Source organism: Vigna angularis, chromosome 8, assembly GCF_016808095.1.
Source record: "Vigna angularis cultivar LongXiaoDou No.4 chromosome 8, ASM1680809v1, whole genome shotgun sequence".
Taxonomy (NCBI): domain Eukaryota; kingdom Viridiplantae; phylum Streptophyta; class Magnoliopsida; order Fabales; family Fabaceae; genus Vigna; species Vigna angularis.
Genome location: NC_068977.1, coordinates 14,791,017 through 14,811,372, shown reverse-complemented (window position 1 = coordinate 14,811,372; position 20,356 = coordinate 14,791,017). Strand labels below are relative to the sequence as shown.

The following is a 20,356-nucleotide window of genomic DNA, read 5'->3' as shown; positions in this document are numbered from 1 at the left end:
AAAACACCATGGGATGTCATGTGATGTGAGCTTTATATAATACTCATGTTAAATATCACTATTTCAAATTTTAATAATCATTTCTAATCATATGAAATATTATTAAAAATAATTAATGACTAAACAAACATGGATTAAATAATCAATCCACATTATATATACACCATGCGGCTTTACATGATAAGTACCAAAAATCCTACTTGTTGCCAGTTTCTAGTTTTGTGCCATTGTTCTTGTAAGGAACTGGATTAATATTTATGGAATGAGGATAATATTACCCTTCTTTTGATAATACTGTTTATTTATTACATTCTTTGTTGTCAGCTGAAATGTGTTGAAACACTTTAAAGTATGTTTCTCAGTTAAATTTGGGATAAATGTTATCTTAGTTATTTAAATTTAAAATTAATTATCTTTTTAACCCTATAATTTGAAAGAAAACTGTTTTAATAAGCTGTACATCTTGACTAATATTTTGGGTGTCAAAAAAACACAATTTTTATGTTAAATTTTCTTTCAAAACTACTAAGAGAATAAAAGGTTTCAAAGAGAAATAAAATGAAACGTTTAAACATAAACATATATGAAATTAAAATAAATTGTCATCTAAACTATTTGTAATTCATTAATTATGTAAGTGTAATCTTTAACTCTTTCAGACAAAACAAAGGCATTTTTTCAAACTATATACACTAAAAATCAATTTTAAGAGATTAATTAATCTTATTCAAAGTTTAAGAAACAAAAACCCTAAATTCTTAGAAAATAAAATATATTTAAATTTATGGAAAAATTACAATTTTTTTAAATCCTATTTCTTATTAACATGTAATATTTTTACTTTTAAGTAATAATTAAGATATGTTCAACACTAATCTTAATCTTTTGAAAAGGTTGTAGAAGAGATAAGAGTGTCACTCGCCAGCATAAAGTCGAATTTGCTTATCACAATCAGTTCCAATAAGAAAATAGAGATAACTATCAAAAGTGATAGCATGATTTTTTATAAGTTTTTATGTATGTAGTTTTCATCGGTTCAAAGAACCCCTCTAATCGAATATCTAATAGAAGTGATTGGTAGGTATTGTTTTAAGCTTTTCGAGAACTTTGTGTATGGAATATTAATTTCTCATGTTTACATAATTTTTTTTAAAAGAAAACATCCAAAAATATTAACATTCTCAAAAACTTTTTCCCTACATTTATCGCTATGACAGACATGATAAAATTCTCAAAAATATTTTGAAAACATATCGGAAAATTATAATTCAAGTAATTCTTGATAAATAATTTAATACTGAATTCAATACTCAATACTATAAATTAGCACTACTTCACTTAATTTGCTGCAAAATCTTATATAACAACACTTTTTGAACAAGTCACAATTTATATATTTTTTCTAATAATATTTTCATTATTTTTGTTTATTTGTTTATCTATTTTTGTTCAGTCTAATAGTTAAGAGTCAACTATTAATCTCTTCATATATTAAAATTATTTTAAAAACTAACTTTTGAGTTTATAAAATCTCATTTTAATAACAAAATATTATTAAAATAAAACATTTTAGAAAACATATAATATTCTAAGGAATATTGTATATTAGTACAATGATCCAAAAGATAGGACTATAATACATCCAAAGCATCAATATTATATTATGGTTCTATTCCAAAATTATATCTAACATGATTTAATATCAACGGCTCAAAAAACTAACACTTCATTCACAAGAGGTGCCTTTACATCTACATTTTCATATGCTCGCACCAATAAGTTGATTATTGCAAGAAAAAAAATATAATAAGTCACACAATAACACCAACAAGCACACAAGAGTAAGCTAATTTATAAAAAAAAAAAGCATCATATAAAAATTCAACATGTTGTATCACTATACAATGCACTCCAAAAAGTCATATAGATATAAACTATCAATTAAAGATTCTTCTAAACTTAATTATCCAGATAAAATGAAATATTAGACTTCTTGAAAATTTTACACTTGTCATAGCCTATCTATCATACACAAGGTGAGTCATTTTCCTGTCATGAGAACTCCAAATTGTACTTAGACAAGTACCTAACTCATTTTCTTTTATTTGAATTTAAATAATTAGTAGAGTGTTAGGATAATTTCCATTTTTTGTATCCATATTTCAATGCACTCCATAAGAAATGTACATAAAAGGGATTTCCTCCTTGGAAACCCCTTGATCAACATTAGAATAACTTCACTTCACCCTTTTTAAATCAATATCGTACATACCATTAACTATATTCAGCATACTTACATCATACATATCAAGTAACCTATTATGCAATTCCAAACAAGAAAAGAAAACTATCTAATATCGCTTGATGCCATAAATCCCTACCTAGCGCCACTTAATCAGAGGTACCTATGGAAAATTCTTGCCCAACACCAAACAAATGGTGCACAATGCCACTTTCTTCGCCTAGCGAGGTCAGTGCCCGCCCAACGAATTCCATAAAGTGGTGCCCACGACACTAGGTGGCACCCAATGACATTTAACAAAGAGAACCATTATCCGGGTGGCCTCCAACAATATTAGTGTCGCTCTATGCTATTCCAGAACTCCAGATATCCCTCTTTGAGCTTAAAATGAGTAATTTGACACCTCTTAAGTTAATTCCCACATCATAAACGTCCCAACACTTAAAACCTTAATGTTTTTAGCTTAATCAATTTCATATTACTCAATTCAAGGCTAACACACAAGCATTCCCAAACAAGACCATATCATAATTTTCATGCATATTACAACTCGATGTAGAATTAACTAGCATCCAACATATTCAACATTTAAAAAATAGTTCAAACCAAAACATGATATAATTCACAGTTCAAATATCAGAACATCTAGTTAGAACTAGTAATTAGAAAGAAACACAACATATAAAAGCTAAAATTAATTTCCCTCACCTTATTTGAAAATTCTAATGGCTATAAACCGCAAAGCACATTCAACTTCATATGATGCTCTATCTACACATAGAAAGATCACAATAATGACTAGGTCATACCATTATGATCACATATCAGCAAATAGTCACAATGATGACTCTAAGGTCAGATGCAAACAAAGAATAGTGACATGCAAGGTGAAAAACATATTTGACCAAGGGAAAGAGAACAGAAAATCAACTTACTCAAATGGAGAAATTGATTGATTATCCTTATACAACTACTCGATGCTTTGATCACATAGGCAGACTCTTATTGTCAAACAAATGAGTTAGAATATTAGAAACTTAGAGAAGGCAAAAAAACTCTGGAAAAGTGGTTTCTGGAAAGATGGTGGTTTTATATAAAATGAAATCCAATTATTATATATATACATATATATTTATAGTTTAAACCTTTTATTATTAAATTAATATAGTTCTTTTTTTTATAAAAATCACCACTACTCTTGAGTCATTTTCTAGGTTCTTATTTATTCTTATATTTAGGTTTTACCATATCCACATATTTAAGAAATTGATTACCTATGGTTCTCAGATTAGTCTTTTACTACCTTGGATATTATATCACAATTTTTCTAAGTCAGAAAAACAAAATCAAGATTTATATGAGAATATATTGAAGAAAATTTAGAAGAGAAAAGCCTCAATGATCATATCCTTAGAATGCCGATAAATAAAGGTACAAGATTATGAAGAAAGACATACAAAGATATGATACAATAGAATATTATCAACAAAAACAAGAAATATATAAGATACATCAGTGGCATCTACACAACAAATGATATCAAAATATAAAATGAAAAAGAAATAAAGACACTTAGTGCATAAATTCAAATCCATAAATATTCTTGTTTGAAAACGCATTGGGTTGTGGACTTCAACATTGTAATATTATGCACTTTGTGAAGTATATCTTGAGAGTTTATAGTGTACTCTCTTGCTTTGAGAGTGGGTTTCCTTATTTGATTGAGAGATCTTAATATGAGGGAAGATTAAGAAGGTTGTACCTAGAGAGGTTTCTACTTGTGGTGCCTAGAGAGGTTCATACTTATGATACTTGGAGAATCTGATACTCATGGTACTTGAAGAGGTTGATACTCATGATATCTCAAGAGGTTGACACTAATGCTTTAATCAAATTAAGACATTTGATTAGTGAAACTTCTTAAGCTTGGTGCATAAAAGATTGAACGCAGCCCTTGCATTGAGGGTGAATCGGTATAAATTTTGTGTGTGTTTTTTGTCCTATACATTTTTATTTAATTATTCTATGTATGTACAAAAATATTTAAATTGTCAACAAGATCTATTCAACACCCCCTTCCTCCCAACCCCACCCCTTCTAGAGCAATTTTCCACCAACAACTAATTCTCTAGTGTGAAAAAAGATTAGTGAAGCATTTCTAGAGTTTGATGCAAAGTCAAAAACTTAAAAGTTGGACTTGCTACTAATGGTATGAATCCTTATGGGAACTTAAGTAATAAACATATTTCATGGTCAATTTTGTTGATGATTTATAATTTGCCACATTCATTGTACATGAAGAGAAAATATATTGTTATATATGATGATTTCGAGACCTAGACAACCAAGAAATGACATTGATGTGTACATGGAGCCCTTGATTGGTGATTTGAAATTTTTGCGAGAAATAGATGTTTTTAACGTTGTTCGATTTATATTGTCAAGAAAACTTTTTCTTTTCTAAAATTTTTTGCACAATAAATAATTTCCCAAATATGGTAACTTGGTGGTTATAATGTGAGAGCTCATGTTTCTTGTCACAAATGTGAAGAAAACACGAGATATATCCAATTGAAGCATGGAAAAAACCATGTACACTATGCATCAAAAGCTCTTTCCTCATAGTCATCCTTAACGTAGAATGAGGAAAGCATTTAATGAAAGGCACGAGGCAAAGTTGCATTGAGACTCCACAGTGGTGAAAAAGTATATGATTGAGTGAAAAATATTAACATTATGTTTGAAAATAATCAAAAGGAGACAATTGAGAAGAACATTTGGAAGAAACAATCAATATTGTTTAATCTTCCATATTAGTGAAAACTGTATATAAGACACACTATATAGATGTGATGCATGTTGAAAAAAATATTTGTGATAGTGTAAGACACTTAAGTTTTTGTCAATGTTTAAGTAATTTGAAAGTGTCATAGGGTTACTCTTTAAATGTTAAGAGACTTGTATATAAGCAAGATTTGGAGTTAATTGGTTTGAAGTCCCATATTGTATGTGCTGATACAACAATTTTTGCTAATAGCTTTTTTCACCATCTTACTTGATTTTGTTTTTCAATGTCATATGCAAGAAAGTTATTGACTCACATGTGTTAAAAGATTTGAAAAATGATACAATAAAAACAATTATTGAAAATGTATTTTCTATTGTTATTGTTTCATATCATGATGTATTTGATAGTTCATGTGATGAGAGAAATTCGATTATGGGGTCAGTTTATTTGAAATGGATATACTCAATTGAGAGTTACATAAAAATCTTAAAAAGATATGTGAAGAATCGTCTCAAAACTTCAATCGTAGAACAACACAAGAAGTCATTGAATTCTACTCAAATTTTATACCAAGATGTAAACTAATAAGAGTTCCTTAGAGTTGACATGAAAGAAGACGTGAAGGTAATGATACTTGAACAATAAAGATTAAAAATGTAAATTGAAAAGAAATTGATCAAACACATCTGCACATCTTGAACAATACTAATGAAATTATTCTTTACAGGTCGTAATATATTGATAAAATCAAGTCTACACATCTAAAAGAAAACAAGAAAAAAACTAATATGTGATCACATTTTAAATGTTGTTAACATCAATTTATAATAAGAAAACACATTGAATCTTTTTAAATAAAATAAAGACAAAATTGAGAAAAAAAAAACTAAAGAATCATAATAGATCAACCTCATACATTTGAATATTAAGAAAAATACTAATTAAGTCAAAATAAAATAAAATACAAAATCACTTTAACATAATTGGATTGTAATACATAAAGAATTGGATTGTAATAAATAAGATAAAACGTACAACCAACCAAAATTTTATAATATTGTGGAATAGATGTATTATATATAATAGCAATGTATAAATATATATTTATATATGTGTATAATATGATATAATATAAAATAAAGTTTAATACTTATTTAAAAGACTATTTTATAACATGATCATTAAACATAATATAAGTTTTTCTTTCAATGGTCTTCAAGTTTATTTTTTTTTATGCAAATCAACATAATAATTAAGAAAATCATATAAATATATTACTTTTATAAATTATAACAATTCTAATACAATAATAATAACAAAAGTATATTATCTTAAGTAGGCCTAGGCTAACTTGTTAGGTATGACAAAAGCCTTTATAAATGACTTCAGACTTCACAATTTTAGCCAAATGAATAAAAGCCTGAATTTAACATACTTAAAAAAATTTAACACATGAAAAAAAGGGAATTCTTTAATTAAAAATAAAAAAATATGGAGCATTAAGTTTTAAAATAGCTTTGTTTCTTACTCATAATTTTATTTATTATTATGAATATTATTTTTTACTTATCATTATTATTATAACAAAAAAATAGTCCCATAACTAATTATGAATTTTAACCAATATAATTGATTAGATTCACTAGCTCATTTCATTTTTCTTCATTCTTCTTTACAACATTCACCTTATCTATTTAATTTTTCCCTGCCCTTTTCTCCTCATCCATTACCACCATACAAAACTTCAGTTATGCTTTTTATGATTTTATTATTAGATTGAGTATTGTTTTATTTTATGTTTTTTAAATTAAAATGTTTCATATTATTATAAAATATACCATGTTGGTTGATAGTTTTATTAATGTGTTACATTTATAAACCTATATATTAAATTAATTTTCTGTTCATTGTAACATCTATGGTTTATCTAAGATCAAATTATGTTTGCGAATGGTAATGACAGAATTTGAACATTTTAGTTGGAAACCAAAACATATCAATTGAATTAAATAGATTTAAATATAAAATTATTGTTTTAAAATATATAAGTAAATTAAATTTTAAAATTATGTGACAATTATCGGAGATTTGCCCGAATATGAAATCTAACTGAGATTCTTCCATGTCATGGTCACTTCAAAATATAATATATATATATATATATATATATATATATATATATATATATATATATATATATATATATATATATATATATATATAAATTAAATGATAGAAGATAAAATGCGAATAGTAAAGTAAAAGGTTTTTTGATATATGTTTTTTAAGTGTCTTAAAACCATAGTTTAATATCTATGTGCGTGTTTGTTAAGAATGAAAGAGAAGAGACAATTTTAAAAGTACATTATAAATAAATAAATCGTTCAAAAATCTAAAAGTTAATTATTTTCAATCTTTGAAAGATAATTGATTCAAAACATTTATGCAGATTAATTTCACCTGTGACACACAAACTTATTTAAGCTTCATTATGTTAACATTTGCTTCTCTATATGCTTCAAATTACAATAACTACTTTCTAAAAACTCCAACATTTCAATCATGAGTTATTCGAATCATGTAACCAAGAAATGTTGCAAAATTATGAGTTTCCAGAGGGCTCTTTCTGGTCGAATCAACGAACAATCTGGCAGAGTTGCCATAACCATACATTGACTAACAAAAAGGGAAATTGTATGAGGCTTAAAAGGAAAAAAGTGATACACATCATACGATCAAAAACAATAAAAAAGGTAAAGTCAAAGTCTTGAAACCATAATCATTATCCAAGTGGTGCTTGGAGAGGCCCTAATAATCCAAAACAAAGTAATGATCCCGCTGTAACAGATCAGTAATCAGAATCAGACACTTCTCCCTCATCAGATAACTCATCAAATGATCTTATGTCAAGCTGGTACCGAAGAATTCCACCAATGCCACCAAACCCTCTGCAGAACTGTGACCCTTCCTGAGATTTGTTGGTAACAAATTCCAGGGAGCATCCAAATCGTTTGTACTCATTGGCAAACCACTCAAGCAAGGGCATCTTCTCCTGAACTTCCAACTCTGCAGAGGTTGCTGCATCACGGAAGTTGCTTTGATTAGTCTCTTGGTCCTTGCCCAAGTGCTTTATGACAATCTCACCAGTGGCACTATTTTTCAGTACATACCTATTAATATCCAAATTTTCCCACACAATGAGTGTTTCCACAGCACCCATCTCCAGTGCCTTCAGAGTGTCATCAACCCCAAAGACATATCTCCCAGTGTCCTGACTGATCTCCTCAAAATATTTCCCTATCAAGCGTTTCTCTTGAATGAACTTCACATTTGACAAAATTTCGGCAGATAACTCAATAGCTTGATTGAATCCATTTTCCCCACCATAAGAAACATCCACCACATTCAATATTTTTGCTTGCAACCGAGGGTCAAACATGTCGGACTGACTTAGCTCAGTCTTGAAATCAGCAGAACCAGCCAGTATAAGTCCAGAAACATTAGGTTGACTGGTTGCAGGATTGATGAAAAACTGAGTAGCAAGTTCTGCAGTTTTTCTTACATAGTTGTGCCGTTTTTCCATCCTAAGACGAGCAAAACGCAAAGCGGATTGACCTCCTCTACCGTGCTTCTTTGGCAGATCAACAGTAAATTTGTGAAGCACCTCACGCGTGTTTCCACTTAAGGTCCCAAAAAGGGTACCATTTCCATCCATAACAATGAAACCGAACTTGTCATCAGATTCTAAAAGTTCATTTAGAGCTTCTGTGTGAAACTTGTTGTCACAGAGGTACAATGATGCATTGATAGGCTTGAAAGGTTCAAAATCAATTGTCACCTTCTTTTCCTTGCCATCTTCAGTGACGATGGTTCCTGTGTAAAGAACCAACCCATTTGGAGGGACCTTGTTATATAGTTTCAACCTCTGCTGAGCAGAGGTAATGGCTCCCAGCACTGACTGTCGGTTCACCCTACTTTTGATGTTTGAAGCAGTTCCAAATTCATCTCCCAACATCTTAGTGACCCGGGATATTTGATCACGTGGAGGCATGATCAGGGAAATCATGCTGGTACCGTTACCTCTAGCAGCTTCCAATGCCTTGATCAATTTCTTGATCTTCCATATCTCAATGTTCTTGTCTGATTCTTGACCATCAGCCATTGTTTGTGATGACAGGAAGACTAGCCTACAAGCATAACAGCAGGGATACAAGGTAGCAAGTTCAGCAAACAGTAAGTTAATCAGTTAACCACCATAATAGATCTAAATTTAGTTTAGCCTCCAATGCTATTGAATCATTACTGAACTATTTTTTTTAAAACACATTAATGAAATGATGCATAGGTTAAAACAAAGTCCATTGGTGTTGTTTCTGGGCAACAGATAGATGCACGAATGTATTATGGATTGCATTACAAAGCTGCAGAAAAAATCAATTTAAGATCCATTAAGTAGAATATTAAACACAGAATCCACCCACGATCTGTCAATTGGATAAAAGTCAATTAATCCAATAATAATGTTTTATGAATGATATCCAATACATCCATTAGTAATTTTATTATCTTTTATTTTTCAAACTCACACTCTCCTTCCTCTCTTTTCACTCTATTCAGTAGTGCAACAATAGCACCTGATTACAAAACAAAAAAGCCTATATTTTCCCCAATGTTGATAGCTTGGGTAAAAAACAGCAAAGTTCAAAACACAGGTGAATTTTGCCATGGAGGATTCATCAAACAAGAAAATAACACTGACTCAAATCCCCAGGTTTTCAGGACTCAATCAACAATAAAAAGTCTCAAAATCCAAAAACAAGTTACAGGAAAGAAAAGAAAATCTGCCAAGAAGAGGATTGATGGTGGAGTGCAGCAGAAAAGTTGAGAAAGGGCAGCAGCAACGAGTGAAGACATCGGTGGTGAATGATGACAGCAATGAAAAAAAATAATGAACTGATGATGCAACAATAAAAGGGTGAAGAGAGGGAAATATTCAGAACTTAGACAATGGTTGCAGGGTTTTAGCTATGAAGGAGGCACAGTAAGTAGCTGAGGAGTAGATAGACAAGTCTGGTGATTCTTCAGCCACCCAATGACGGAATCATAACCGTAAGTTTAGCCAAGTAAAAATCAATACACAGATGGATGGATAATGGTGGTGTGCCATACTTGATAGTGAAACTACTTTAAATTTGTATATTATCTATAAATAAATGACACATCTCAAACAATATATAGTATAATTGTGCATTATACATAAAATCTTGGTAGCTGGCACCCTTGTATATGTGATAATATTCTTTCTTCCCAGAGTTAATAGACAATCTAATGTAGCATCATATTTGGTAATGAAAAATAAGATAACAAGGAACTGGTAAGCGAAAAAATGAGTCAGACATGCAAAAGTGACACAGATGGAAAACATTATAAGGTCTTACTTTCACACAATGGTTCAATGAGTTGAATTTTTGAACAAGGATAAAAAAGAAAAAACGGAATGACAGTGGTTAGACTTTTGTTTTCCTGCATCAATAAAATTTTATATTATGCATTGTTTCATTCATGCGTATAACAAGCAAGCTTTCCTATAAATACACACACTCGATGAGATAGAGATAGAGTTTGTAATATGTGTTGCAGGGAAAACTTCACAAAATTGTAACAATAGAGGGTATCGCAGAAACACAAATGTTCAACAGCAACTTCAAAAGCACTTTCCAAATCGTTATAATCAAGATTGTCCCCCGCCCCAATATCATAATATTAGCGAAAAATACTGCACTTTGTTAATATTTTCAGTTAATACAAAGAATATGAAATATTTTAATATCTTTTCAAACATTTTGTTCAAGATAAAAAAAAAAGAAAAGAATTTTAATTTTCTAGCAGGGTCAGTGTAAAGATAATCTTTGGTACGGCTTAACTACTATAAAAGTCTACAAATTTATCGTAAATGGTTATATAACGTTGTAAGAGCATTCTAATTAAATTTTAAAACAAGATCCGGACTCAAAGCGTCCTGATTTAGACTTCTAAAGTACCTGAAAACATGGTAACGAAGAAAGGGAAAATATAATCTACCTACAATCAGCCTAACATGTGAAAATATCACAGCAAAAAAAGAGATTTAAGTGAAAAAAAAAGGAAAAGTATGTTTCTGAACTTTGTACTTTTTTGTAAAACTTGAGTTTAGTCCGTGTATTTTCAAATTAAAGTCCTCCAACTTCTGAAAATATTTGATTTTACTCCTTGTTTATATTTAAACCTCACATTTAATAAAATTTTGTTTACAGTCAAAATATCGAGGGCAGAAAAAACTCATTTTCTTTTAAGTTCGAAGACTAATTCATCAATTTGAAAGAACAATAACCAAATCCAAGTTTGACAAAAAGAGTACAAGGGCCAAAAACATGTCTTTCCCAAAAATAAATACATAAACATATTAAGCACTCTTAATTAAACAATCCCAAAGTTGAGTTAGAAAAACATCCATCAATTCCAAAAGATAGAAATGAATTCGATAAGTAACCACTTACCACAAGATTTTTTTGCTCAAAGAAATCCTTTTATTTTCATTTTACTAGAAAGCAGAAAACTTGTTCGACCCGAATAAGAAAATGCATAAAAGAAAATGTAACATAGCTGTAACAGTCAAAACAGATTCAACTTTCTAGTCAAAAAATGAAAGACAGCAGCTCAAAATTGCATATTAACACAAAAGTGAGATTACCAAATAAATCAAATCAAACCACAACGAGTTCACTAACATCATCCATAAATAAATCAAATCAACCCAAAATGAAACCTTTTGGACTCCAGTTAACAAAAAACACTAAACATATTGCAAATCGAAAACAAATTGTTCAATCTAAGGATTTGAATCCAACATGTGAGGCTTCAGATGCACGAGAAAACACAGATTGGGGAAGGGTCTTTACCTCTGTGACGAAGATGCTGGAGATGAGAAAAGGAAGTGAAACTGAAACTCCCCCAATTAGGGTATTAACAGTGGGGCTTGCTTCTTCACCCTATATTTGTTCACTATTATTATTGTTGTTTTTTTCACTTGGATTTGAATAATAGTGGCGTGGACCCACCACCGGCATGTTGCTGAAACGCTGATGCCTCCGTCTCACATTTTTTAATCTTTATTTTTTTTCGTTTCCACCATAGTTATGCCCCCTGTTTAGGCATTAACTTTCTGATAAAAAAAATCTTCGAACATTAATTATTATTTTATTAATTGTTTTGTATTTCTATTATATATTATTTTTGTTTAATTGGCTAATGGCGACAATATAACCGTTTCCAAGTTGAGTCAAGTTACTAAAAAGGTTTGCAATAATATAATTGTTTATTGAAATTAATGTTATTAGTTTTATTAATGCATATTAGTTATAAATTATTTACACACAAGTAGACTAACATTCCAAGATTCAACCAGTAATTTAATGATATCACATTTAACAATCCATTAAAAAAATGATAAAAATAAAAATAAAAATAAAAACATGACAACCAAATCAAATTTACGTATAGAAACATAGAAAACAAATTTCTCTCAAACAAATAAATTTATCATATTAGCTCATAGAATTTGGTCCTAATCTCGACTTTGTCCTAATTTACATGGATTAATATAAAAAAAACTCACAAGACCAACAAATTTTTTTATTAAAAAATAATAAAAAAGTTCAAAGATCCAATATCCATAAAATTATATGAGCTAATATGTGCTAAGTTCGAGTCTTATTTTTAACATGTTAAATATTTTATTTTTAATAATATTTAAAAGTTTTTTAATTAAGTTAATATGTTGTACTTAATCATATTTACTAGTCGTACGCTCCTACATCAAATTATATAATTATATTAGTATCTAATTTCTTATTTTTTTTAATTTTATAAAATTTTGTGTATTTTTATTCAATTTTGATATAAAAATATTTATTTTATATTAGCACTATTTTATAAAAGCAATAAATCTTTTTATGGAGATTCTTTTTTCAGCAAAAAAATCATTTCTTTTTAAACTAAAAAAAGCTTATTATATTTTAGATATCAAAACTAAAGATAAATTAAAAGATTATTTATATATAATCTTTTTTAAATAGTTTCTCAAAATAAATTCATAAAAACTTAAAAAACGTGAAAAAAATTAAAAGAAAATGTGTTTTTACAATTGTATCTAAATATAAGTAATTTATGAACTTATAAAAAATACTTACTTTGAACTTCTTTTCTTTCAAAATTATCATATTTTTAAGCTTAAGCAAACTCAAAATATATTATATTTTCAACTTTTCAAAATAATGAAATCCATGTAGCGGAATGTTTTGTGGGTGGACAAAAATCAAGAAAGAGGTGAATTAGTTTATCTTAAAAATCGCTTCTCTTTAAAATATTTGTGCTTCTATAAATTTCTTTAACAAATCTGAAAAATTAATTTGAATAAAAGCAAATAAACAAAGGAGAGAAGGAAAGAGAAAAACTATAGGTCATTTTTATATTGGTTCAGATTAAAAGACCATACGTCCAGTTGTTAATCTCTCCAAAAGAGGGATTAACATTTCTACTAAAATAAGTAACAATTTACAATAGAGAAATAATTTACAATAGAGAAATAAAAATTGAGATTAGAAATCATCTCTCTTAACATATAAGAGATGAAAGACATTTGTTTTTGACACACAAAAGAATGAACGTTATTTTAAGTATTTTTGGACACTTAAGACATATTAAGATTCCTAAATCTTTTCAAAACTCATAAAATTTTTACCAGGATACTTTATAGCCTTCTTTTCTTTATGAATTTTAACCTGCATAACAAAACCAAAGAATTTTGGTCTTAAACTCTTATTTGGTTCCTTCGATATTAGAGACAGATTACTTTATAACAAGAATCTAAGCATATCTTCGATTTGGAACACCATATTGTTTTATTGTACATTTATTTTAGGTGTGCCCCTTTTTCATACAATAAAAACATGTTATACAATTTATATTTCTAGAATAAGACTTACCTTTTTCTACCTATATCCTACGTGGTCTTTCATTCCTATTCTTAAGAGTTTACTTATTTTTATGAAAGTCCTTTTTTCAAAAAATTTGAATTTTCAAGATTTTTTTTAGTTGTCTCTTTAAGCAAATTTTCAAGAATATCAATATCAAACATGTAACTCTTACATGACTCACATTGAGCATTTGAGACATCTTTCTTTTCTAGATCCAAAATTTATTTTTTTAAACTTTTTGTTCTTCAAGAGCTTTTTCAAATTTCAATTGTAATTATTTAAAATACTTTTTGACAAGCAATATCCAATTTTTCTACTTCATGCAATAATTGTTGAAAAACATCATGGAGTTCATCATAATCATAATTATTGCTAGATATACTTACTTGGCTTCCAAATGATTCATTAGTGGCCTTGCTCATTAGAATCACTTGAGCTTGAGGAGCTTCGTGCATTATTCTCTCAAGCAAAGTAAGCTTTCTTCTTATTAAAGAACTTCTTTCCCTTTTTTTTTCTTAAAGAGCTTCGTGCCCTTTTCCTTCGTAGCCATAACACCTGTAATTTGAAGAAGATCCTTGTTTCTTCTTCCTCTCATTTTTAAATTGTTTCTTATCTTTAGATTTCATGAACTTGTTGAATTTTCTGATCATGTGACTCATATTTTCGTCATCTGAGTCTTCATCTCCAAATTCCTCATTCTTCTTTGAACTCTTGCATTTTGAAATTTCAGTTTTGAAGGCTAATGTTTTCTTCTTTCCTTGGTCTTCCTCAGTACTTAATATGCTCACTTCGAGCTCGTACTCTCTCAACTTTCCAAATAGCACAACCATGGACATTGACATAAAGTCCTAAGACATAGTTATTGTAACCTTTGACTGCTACGTCCTATTCAAAGATTTTAGAATTTTAACATTTAATTCGTTAGTGTCAAATATTTTACCTAAACTGAAAAGATGGTTGACGATGTGAGTCATACACTTCTACACATCAATGATGGTTTTCGCTTGTTACATCCTAAACATTGCATACTCCTGTATCAAATTGTTCTTCCTAGCACGCTTCACTTCGTCAATCCCTTCATGAGTTACACCAACAACCTTCCACATCTCTTGATTTTTCTTGCATACAGAGATCCTGTAAAATTCATCTAAGACCAAAGCAGAAGAGATTATATTACGATCTCTCACATCAAACTAAGCTCACCTATTTTCTTCAGTAGTTCATTATAAATAAGGTTTTTCTTCTTGCACATCATTTACAGTAATGGTGGGAATAATAGGTACATTCACAATAGCTTCCAAAACACCCCTATCAACAGACCCTAAAAATATTTGCATTCTGTTGGTGGAGGCACCCTCAACATAAATTTGGTTTTGTCAGACCATTTTTAAAAAAATTGAAAGAATATCAACGCAAGCTTTGATACTAAATGTAGAAAAATACGCAGCGAAATGTTTTATGGGCAGACAAAAAGCAAGATGGGAGTGAATTGATTTGTGTTAGAAATCACGTCTCTTTAACATATTTGTGATTTTAAGAAATTCTTTAATAAATTTGAAAAATTAATTTGAATAAAAGCTAATAAACAAAAAAGAGAAAGGAAGAGAAAAATTACATAAGTGATTTTTAATATTGGTTCAAAGCAAAAGACCATACGCCTAGTTGTTAATCTCTCCAAAAGAGTGATTAACCTTTCCACTAAAATAATTAACAATTTACAATAGAGAAATAAAGATTGAGATTAGAAACTACCTCTCTTAACATATAAGAGATGAAAGGCACATCATATTAACACATAAAAAGATGAACAACTTGACTCTGCTTTGTATGTATACTCCACCACTTAGACACGCTAAGAAAGAGCACTTCTTCTACAAGCACCAAGTAACACAAACTCCCTTTTAACAAATAGAGAGAGTTTTCCTTAGGCACACAACTCTACTACTCTTAGTGAAAAGTTATTTTAAGTTAGGGTTAAGTTAAGTATTTATAGACTCTTACATTTCAAAATTAGGTCAAAAAACTAATTAATAGTCAGGTTCGCAACTGCCACTGATAATCTATTATCATAAGTGATAATCGATTATTCCATAAACACTTTCAAATAACAATTTCTTATCGTTATAATTGATTATCCTTAGTAATAATCGATTATCATAGAGACATTTGTGAAATTCTTGATTTTAATTGAATAACTAATTATTATTAATGATAATCGATTATCAGAGAGGCTTTTATGAAAAATAAAATTTTTCCAAGTGCTCTGATACTTAGGTTCTACCTATTAACTCTTGAACTTACTAAATTAAATACAATACACATATTACAAGACTTTAACAACTAAATTATTAAGTCTTCAATAAATCTTTTGAATCCAAGCACTCTTTCAATCTTCAACACTACTCCACAAAACATCATCATCAAAATCATTTATTGAAGCAAGATGTCTACCTTCTTCTTTTTGCTAACAAAATATGATTACATTTAAAAAATTATTTTGAATATCTTTTTATAAAACCAATATTTATATATTCTTTAGGAATAATAAACTAGAATCAAATAGATATTAACTTTCATTTTTCAAAATATTTAAAAAATAATCATTATACTAATTTCTATTAAAACTACCTCTTGTTTATTAAATAATAAAAAGACTACCCAATAAAATTCTTAAATTATAATTTTTCTTGGATGTTCAACATTGTAGAAAGATGTCTAGCATGAAGAAGAAAAAATATGATATTAGTAAAATATCATGTGGAAATTGTGTTACCAATGAGAAGCATTGATGCTTTCAAGAGATTTTGATGTTGATGCACTTGAAGACTTGAAGAAATAAATACATTAATTGTTAAAAGCATTCTTTGTAGAAATCATTTATATTAGAGTTATATTTCAATTGTAAGAACTTATAAGTCTTATAACTTACTTTTCTTTAATTGATTTCTTGAATCAATAATCAATTATCATAGGGGATAATCGATTATCACAAGCAACAGTAGAAAAGGCTTCGTCTCGGCAATAATCGATTATCACTAATTAAGGATAATCGATTATCTCCGCAAGTTTTAAATTGTTCAGGGTTCGGCAATAATCAATTATCACTAAGGATAATCGATTATTACGTGTTTCAAAATCCATAACTGCCTGAAATAATCGATTATCAATTTTCATAATCGATTATCTCTGGCAATTAGGAGTTCTATTTTCATTTTCTGACCCCTGGCCTATAAATAGAAGCCTTATAAACCTTTGTAAGGTTACCTAAACTATTGACAGCATAAAATTGGTTCTGAGGAAGTTCTTGAGTTTAAGTCTAAGTTTGATCAAGTCTTGAGGAAGGAGAAGCTTGGTTTTAGTGTGTCTAAAGGTGCAAACGGTTCTCTGCAAGTTGATTAAGCTGATGTTCATTCCCTCGTGTGTCGAAGGAAGGAGTTTTTTGTTCTTGTTATTTCATTGCTTATATTGTAATCTCAAAGTGATTTTTAGTGAAAAGTTAATCACTCTTTTATAGTGATTAACAATTGGACATAAAATCTCTCAATTTGAACCAGTATAAAAATCATGTGTGTGATTTTCTTTATCTCTACATTTCCTTGCTATAATGTATTTTAAGAAATTCTTAAAAGAAACTTAAAATTTTTAAAAGAACCAATTCACCCTTCCCCTCTTGGTTTGTATATGTTATCACGCTCTTTAAACGTTCTACTGCGCGATACCAATTTCCATAAATGTTTGAACAAATATTGCAAAGTAAATGAAAGAAATAATTGAAAATAAATTAAAAATAAACTAATTTAGTTTGGGGTGGTCAGTCCCACCCTAACCCTACTCTCAACCTACTTTATGTGGGGCTTTGGGGGTTGGGGCTTTTAAAAAGCACCTTGTTAAGTAGACCAAAAAAATAAGGTTTGGTTTTAGAGGGTCAAGGTCAATCCATGGACTAGGGGGGCTCAAATGACAGTTATAATAACAAATTATATAAACTAAACGAAAGAGATTTGATATGTGAAAAAACTATAAAATAAGATAATTGAACCATTTAAATTTCAACCTATTATCAATCCTAGAATTAACAAACTTATTCTTTACTTTTAAGATAAATGTGAGATATCTTAAACTCTTTATCTTCACAAATCTTCATGCATTTTCTTTATCTACCTCTAAGGATCCACAAAACATTACGAGGGTATGAAAATATTTGGTAAACTAAAGAAGAAATCACATTATAACCACACACTACAAGAAACTACCATATTATTGATAAAATTTTACCAAAAAAATAAAATTTGTCTGACAAAATAAAATTTGTTCGTAAAACAAAATTTACCAGAAAAATTTTATTAAAGAATTCTAGGATTTTAATTACCAATGGATCTATGGATAAAATCCATTGGTAAAATATGTCAATAATTCAAAATTTTTATTATCGATGAATTTTTATTGAGTAAACTATGTTTGTAAAATGAGCTCCAAAGTTTCTGCTTTACACTTTGATCATGTCATGATAAAATTCGTCGATAAATTGATCATAAACATTTTTAAAATTCATCAATAAATTCATTAGTAAGTGAATTTTTTCGATAAATTCGCAAGTAATTGAATTTTTTTATAAATTTATCAATAATATTATTTTTAGAATATGTTAGTAATTTTGTCAGTAAAATGAGCATCAATTTTTCCACCAAATATGACAAAATGTTTATAATAAATTAAATTGAGTTGTGTGAGATAACAAAGAGAAGGAGGAGGAGGAAGAGGAAAAGAAAAGTAGGAGAAGGGGGAGGAGAAGAAGAAGAAGAAGAATACCAAATTGTAATATTTACTGGAAATTTTTACCGATAGAAAAAATACATTAGTAATTACTCATGGATAGTTACGGACGGATTTAAGTCATCAAATTACTAATCTATATTGCTAACAGATTTTTTGTCATCGATAATTACTAAAGAATTTATCTATCAGTCAATAAAATTTATCGATGAACATTTTATATGAATTTTTTGTTATTGATTAGTCGCCAATAACTTTGCTTTCTCATGGATTTTTGTAAACACCAATAAATTATGTTTGTTGGTAAATCTAGCTTTTTTGTAGTGACATGCGTATATTACCTACCTACGAGATCATAATACCTAAAATGTGACACCCATAAATTTCACTTATAAGGTGTTTTGTAGTCCTACAAAGGAATCAATCTCTAACCACACATGACTATAACTACAACTATCTCTAAGAAGACCACATCATTCAATATGACTTGATTGACCTCTAGCAACCTCATCAATATCAATTTTAACCCATCCTACATCAAGCATCTTTTAAATGACTTGAATAGATCTAGTTTCTTCTAGGCTTAGTTTGAATATCAAAGAACTTAAAAATAAATAAGTCATTCATACAATTATTCATTATTTTTGTTGGAAGAATTACCTAATAGTTTGATGTATCATTTAATAGTGTGTATGGTTAAGTCTAGATTTATGTTTTGTTGAAACTAAGATAGTTTCTCATTCTCCACTACATCCAATCCAAAGAGTATAAATAACAACAAGGTGAACATCCTTCACCAAAGGAATACCAACAACTTGTTAAAGTTAAAACTATATTTTAAGAGCAATTACATTAAGAAAAATGTGTAAAGAGCACTCATCTTACTACCTACATAAAAAGAACATAGAGCACATAAAAATACATGTATTTTGAACATTCTAATTTAAAGGAATTTTATTAGGTAAAATAAAATAAGAGTTTTTGTCAGAAGAATAAATTTCACAAATTAATCCTTAGCCACCTTCTAACTAAAAATATCATAATTATGAAAAGCCTAGTTAAGAATGCTAAGAAACACTGTGAAAATCATATTACCAAGATGATCAAATCTAGGAATATTAGACAAAGAATGAGATAAAGACTTAGTGCAAATTCGAAACTAGAGAGAAGAATAAACTTGAAGCGTTAAATAATCTGTGTAAAAATCAATTCCACTTATTTTACCTTAATCCGTGAATTGGTCCTCAAAAATTAGTTATCCGTGAAGATAAAAAAACAAAAATAAGAAAATAAAATGAAAAGACAAAAGAGAGAAAAGAAGCAACTACTAAAATTGAAAAACTAAACTAATATTTTACTCTCCTCTTCTCTCTCTATATATAAAATGTGTATGTGAAGTAAAAATGGACCTAAATGTTGACTTAATTTGCATGAATTTGTATACAATATTTCTGCAAATTTTCATCAATTTTTTTTTTAAAAATCATTAAAAATGGTAGAAGAATCCATCCTAGAAAAGCATATGTCTATTTTAAATTC

General features: G+C 28.8%; 1 protein-coding gene across 1 annotated transcript; it reads right to left on the bottom strand.

Moving 5' to 3' along the window:
- Window positions 1-7,566: 7,566 nt before the first annotated feature.
- Window positions 7,567-12,126, bottom strand: LOC108345824 (eukaryotic peptide chain release factor subunit 1-3). The gene is made up of 2 exons (XM_017584608.2): window positions 11,969-12,126; window positions 7,567-9,217 (listed from the first exon to the last, which is right to left on the bottom strand). The coding sequence occupies exon 2, from the start codon at window positions 9,190-9,192 to the stop codon at window positions 7,879-7,881; it is 1,314 nt and encodes a 437-aa protein (XP_017440097.1). The 5' UTR covers window positions 9,193-9,217; window positions 11,969-12,126; the 3' UTR covers window positions 7,567-7,878.
- Window positions 12,127-20,356: the final 8,230 nt, after the last annotated feature.

Bases quoted from the DNA above. Each gene is read 5' to 3' on its own strand.
- LOC108345824 (XM_017584608.2), bottom strand. From the start codon at position 9,192: ATGGCTGATGGTCAAGAATCAGACAAGAACATTGAGATATGGAAGATC.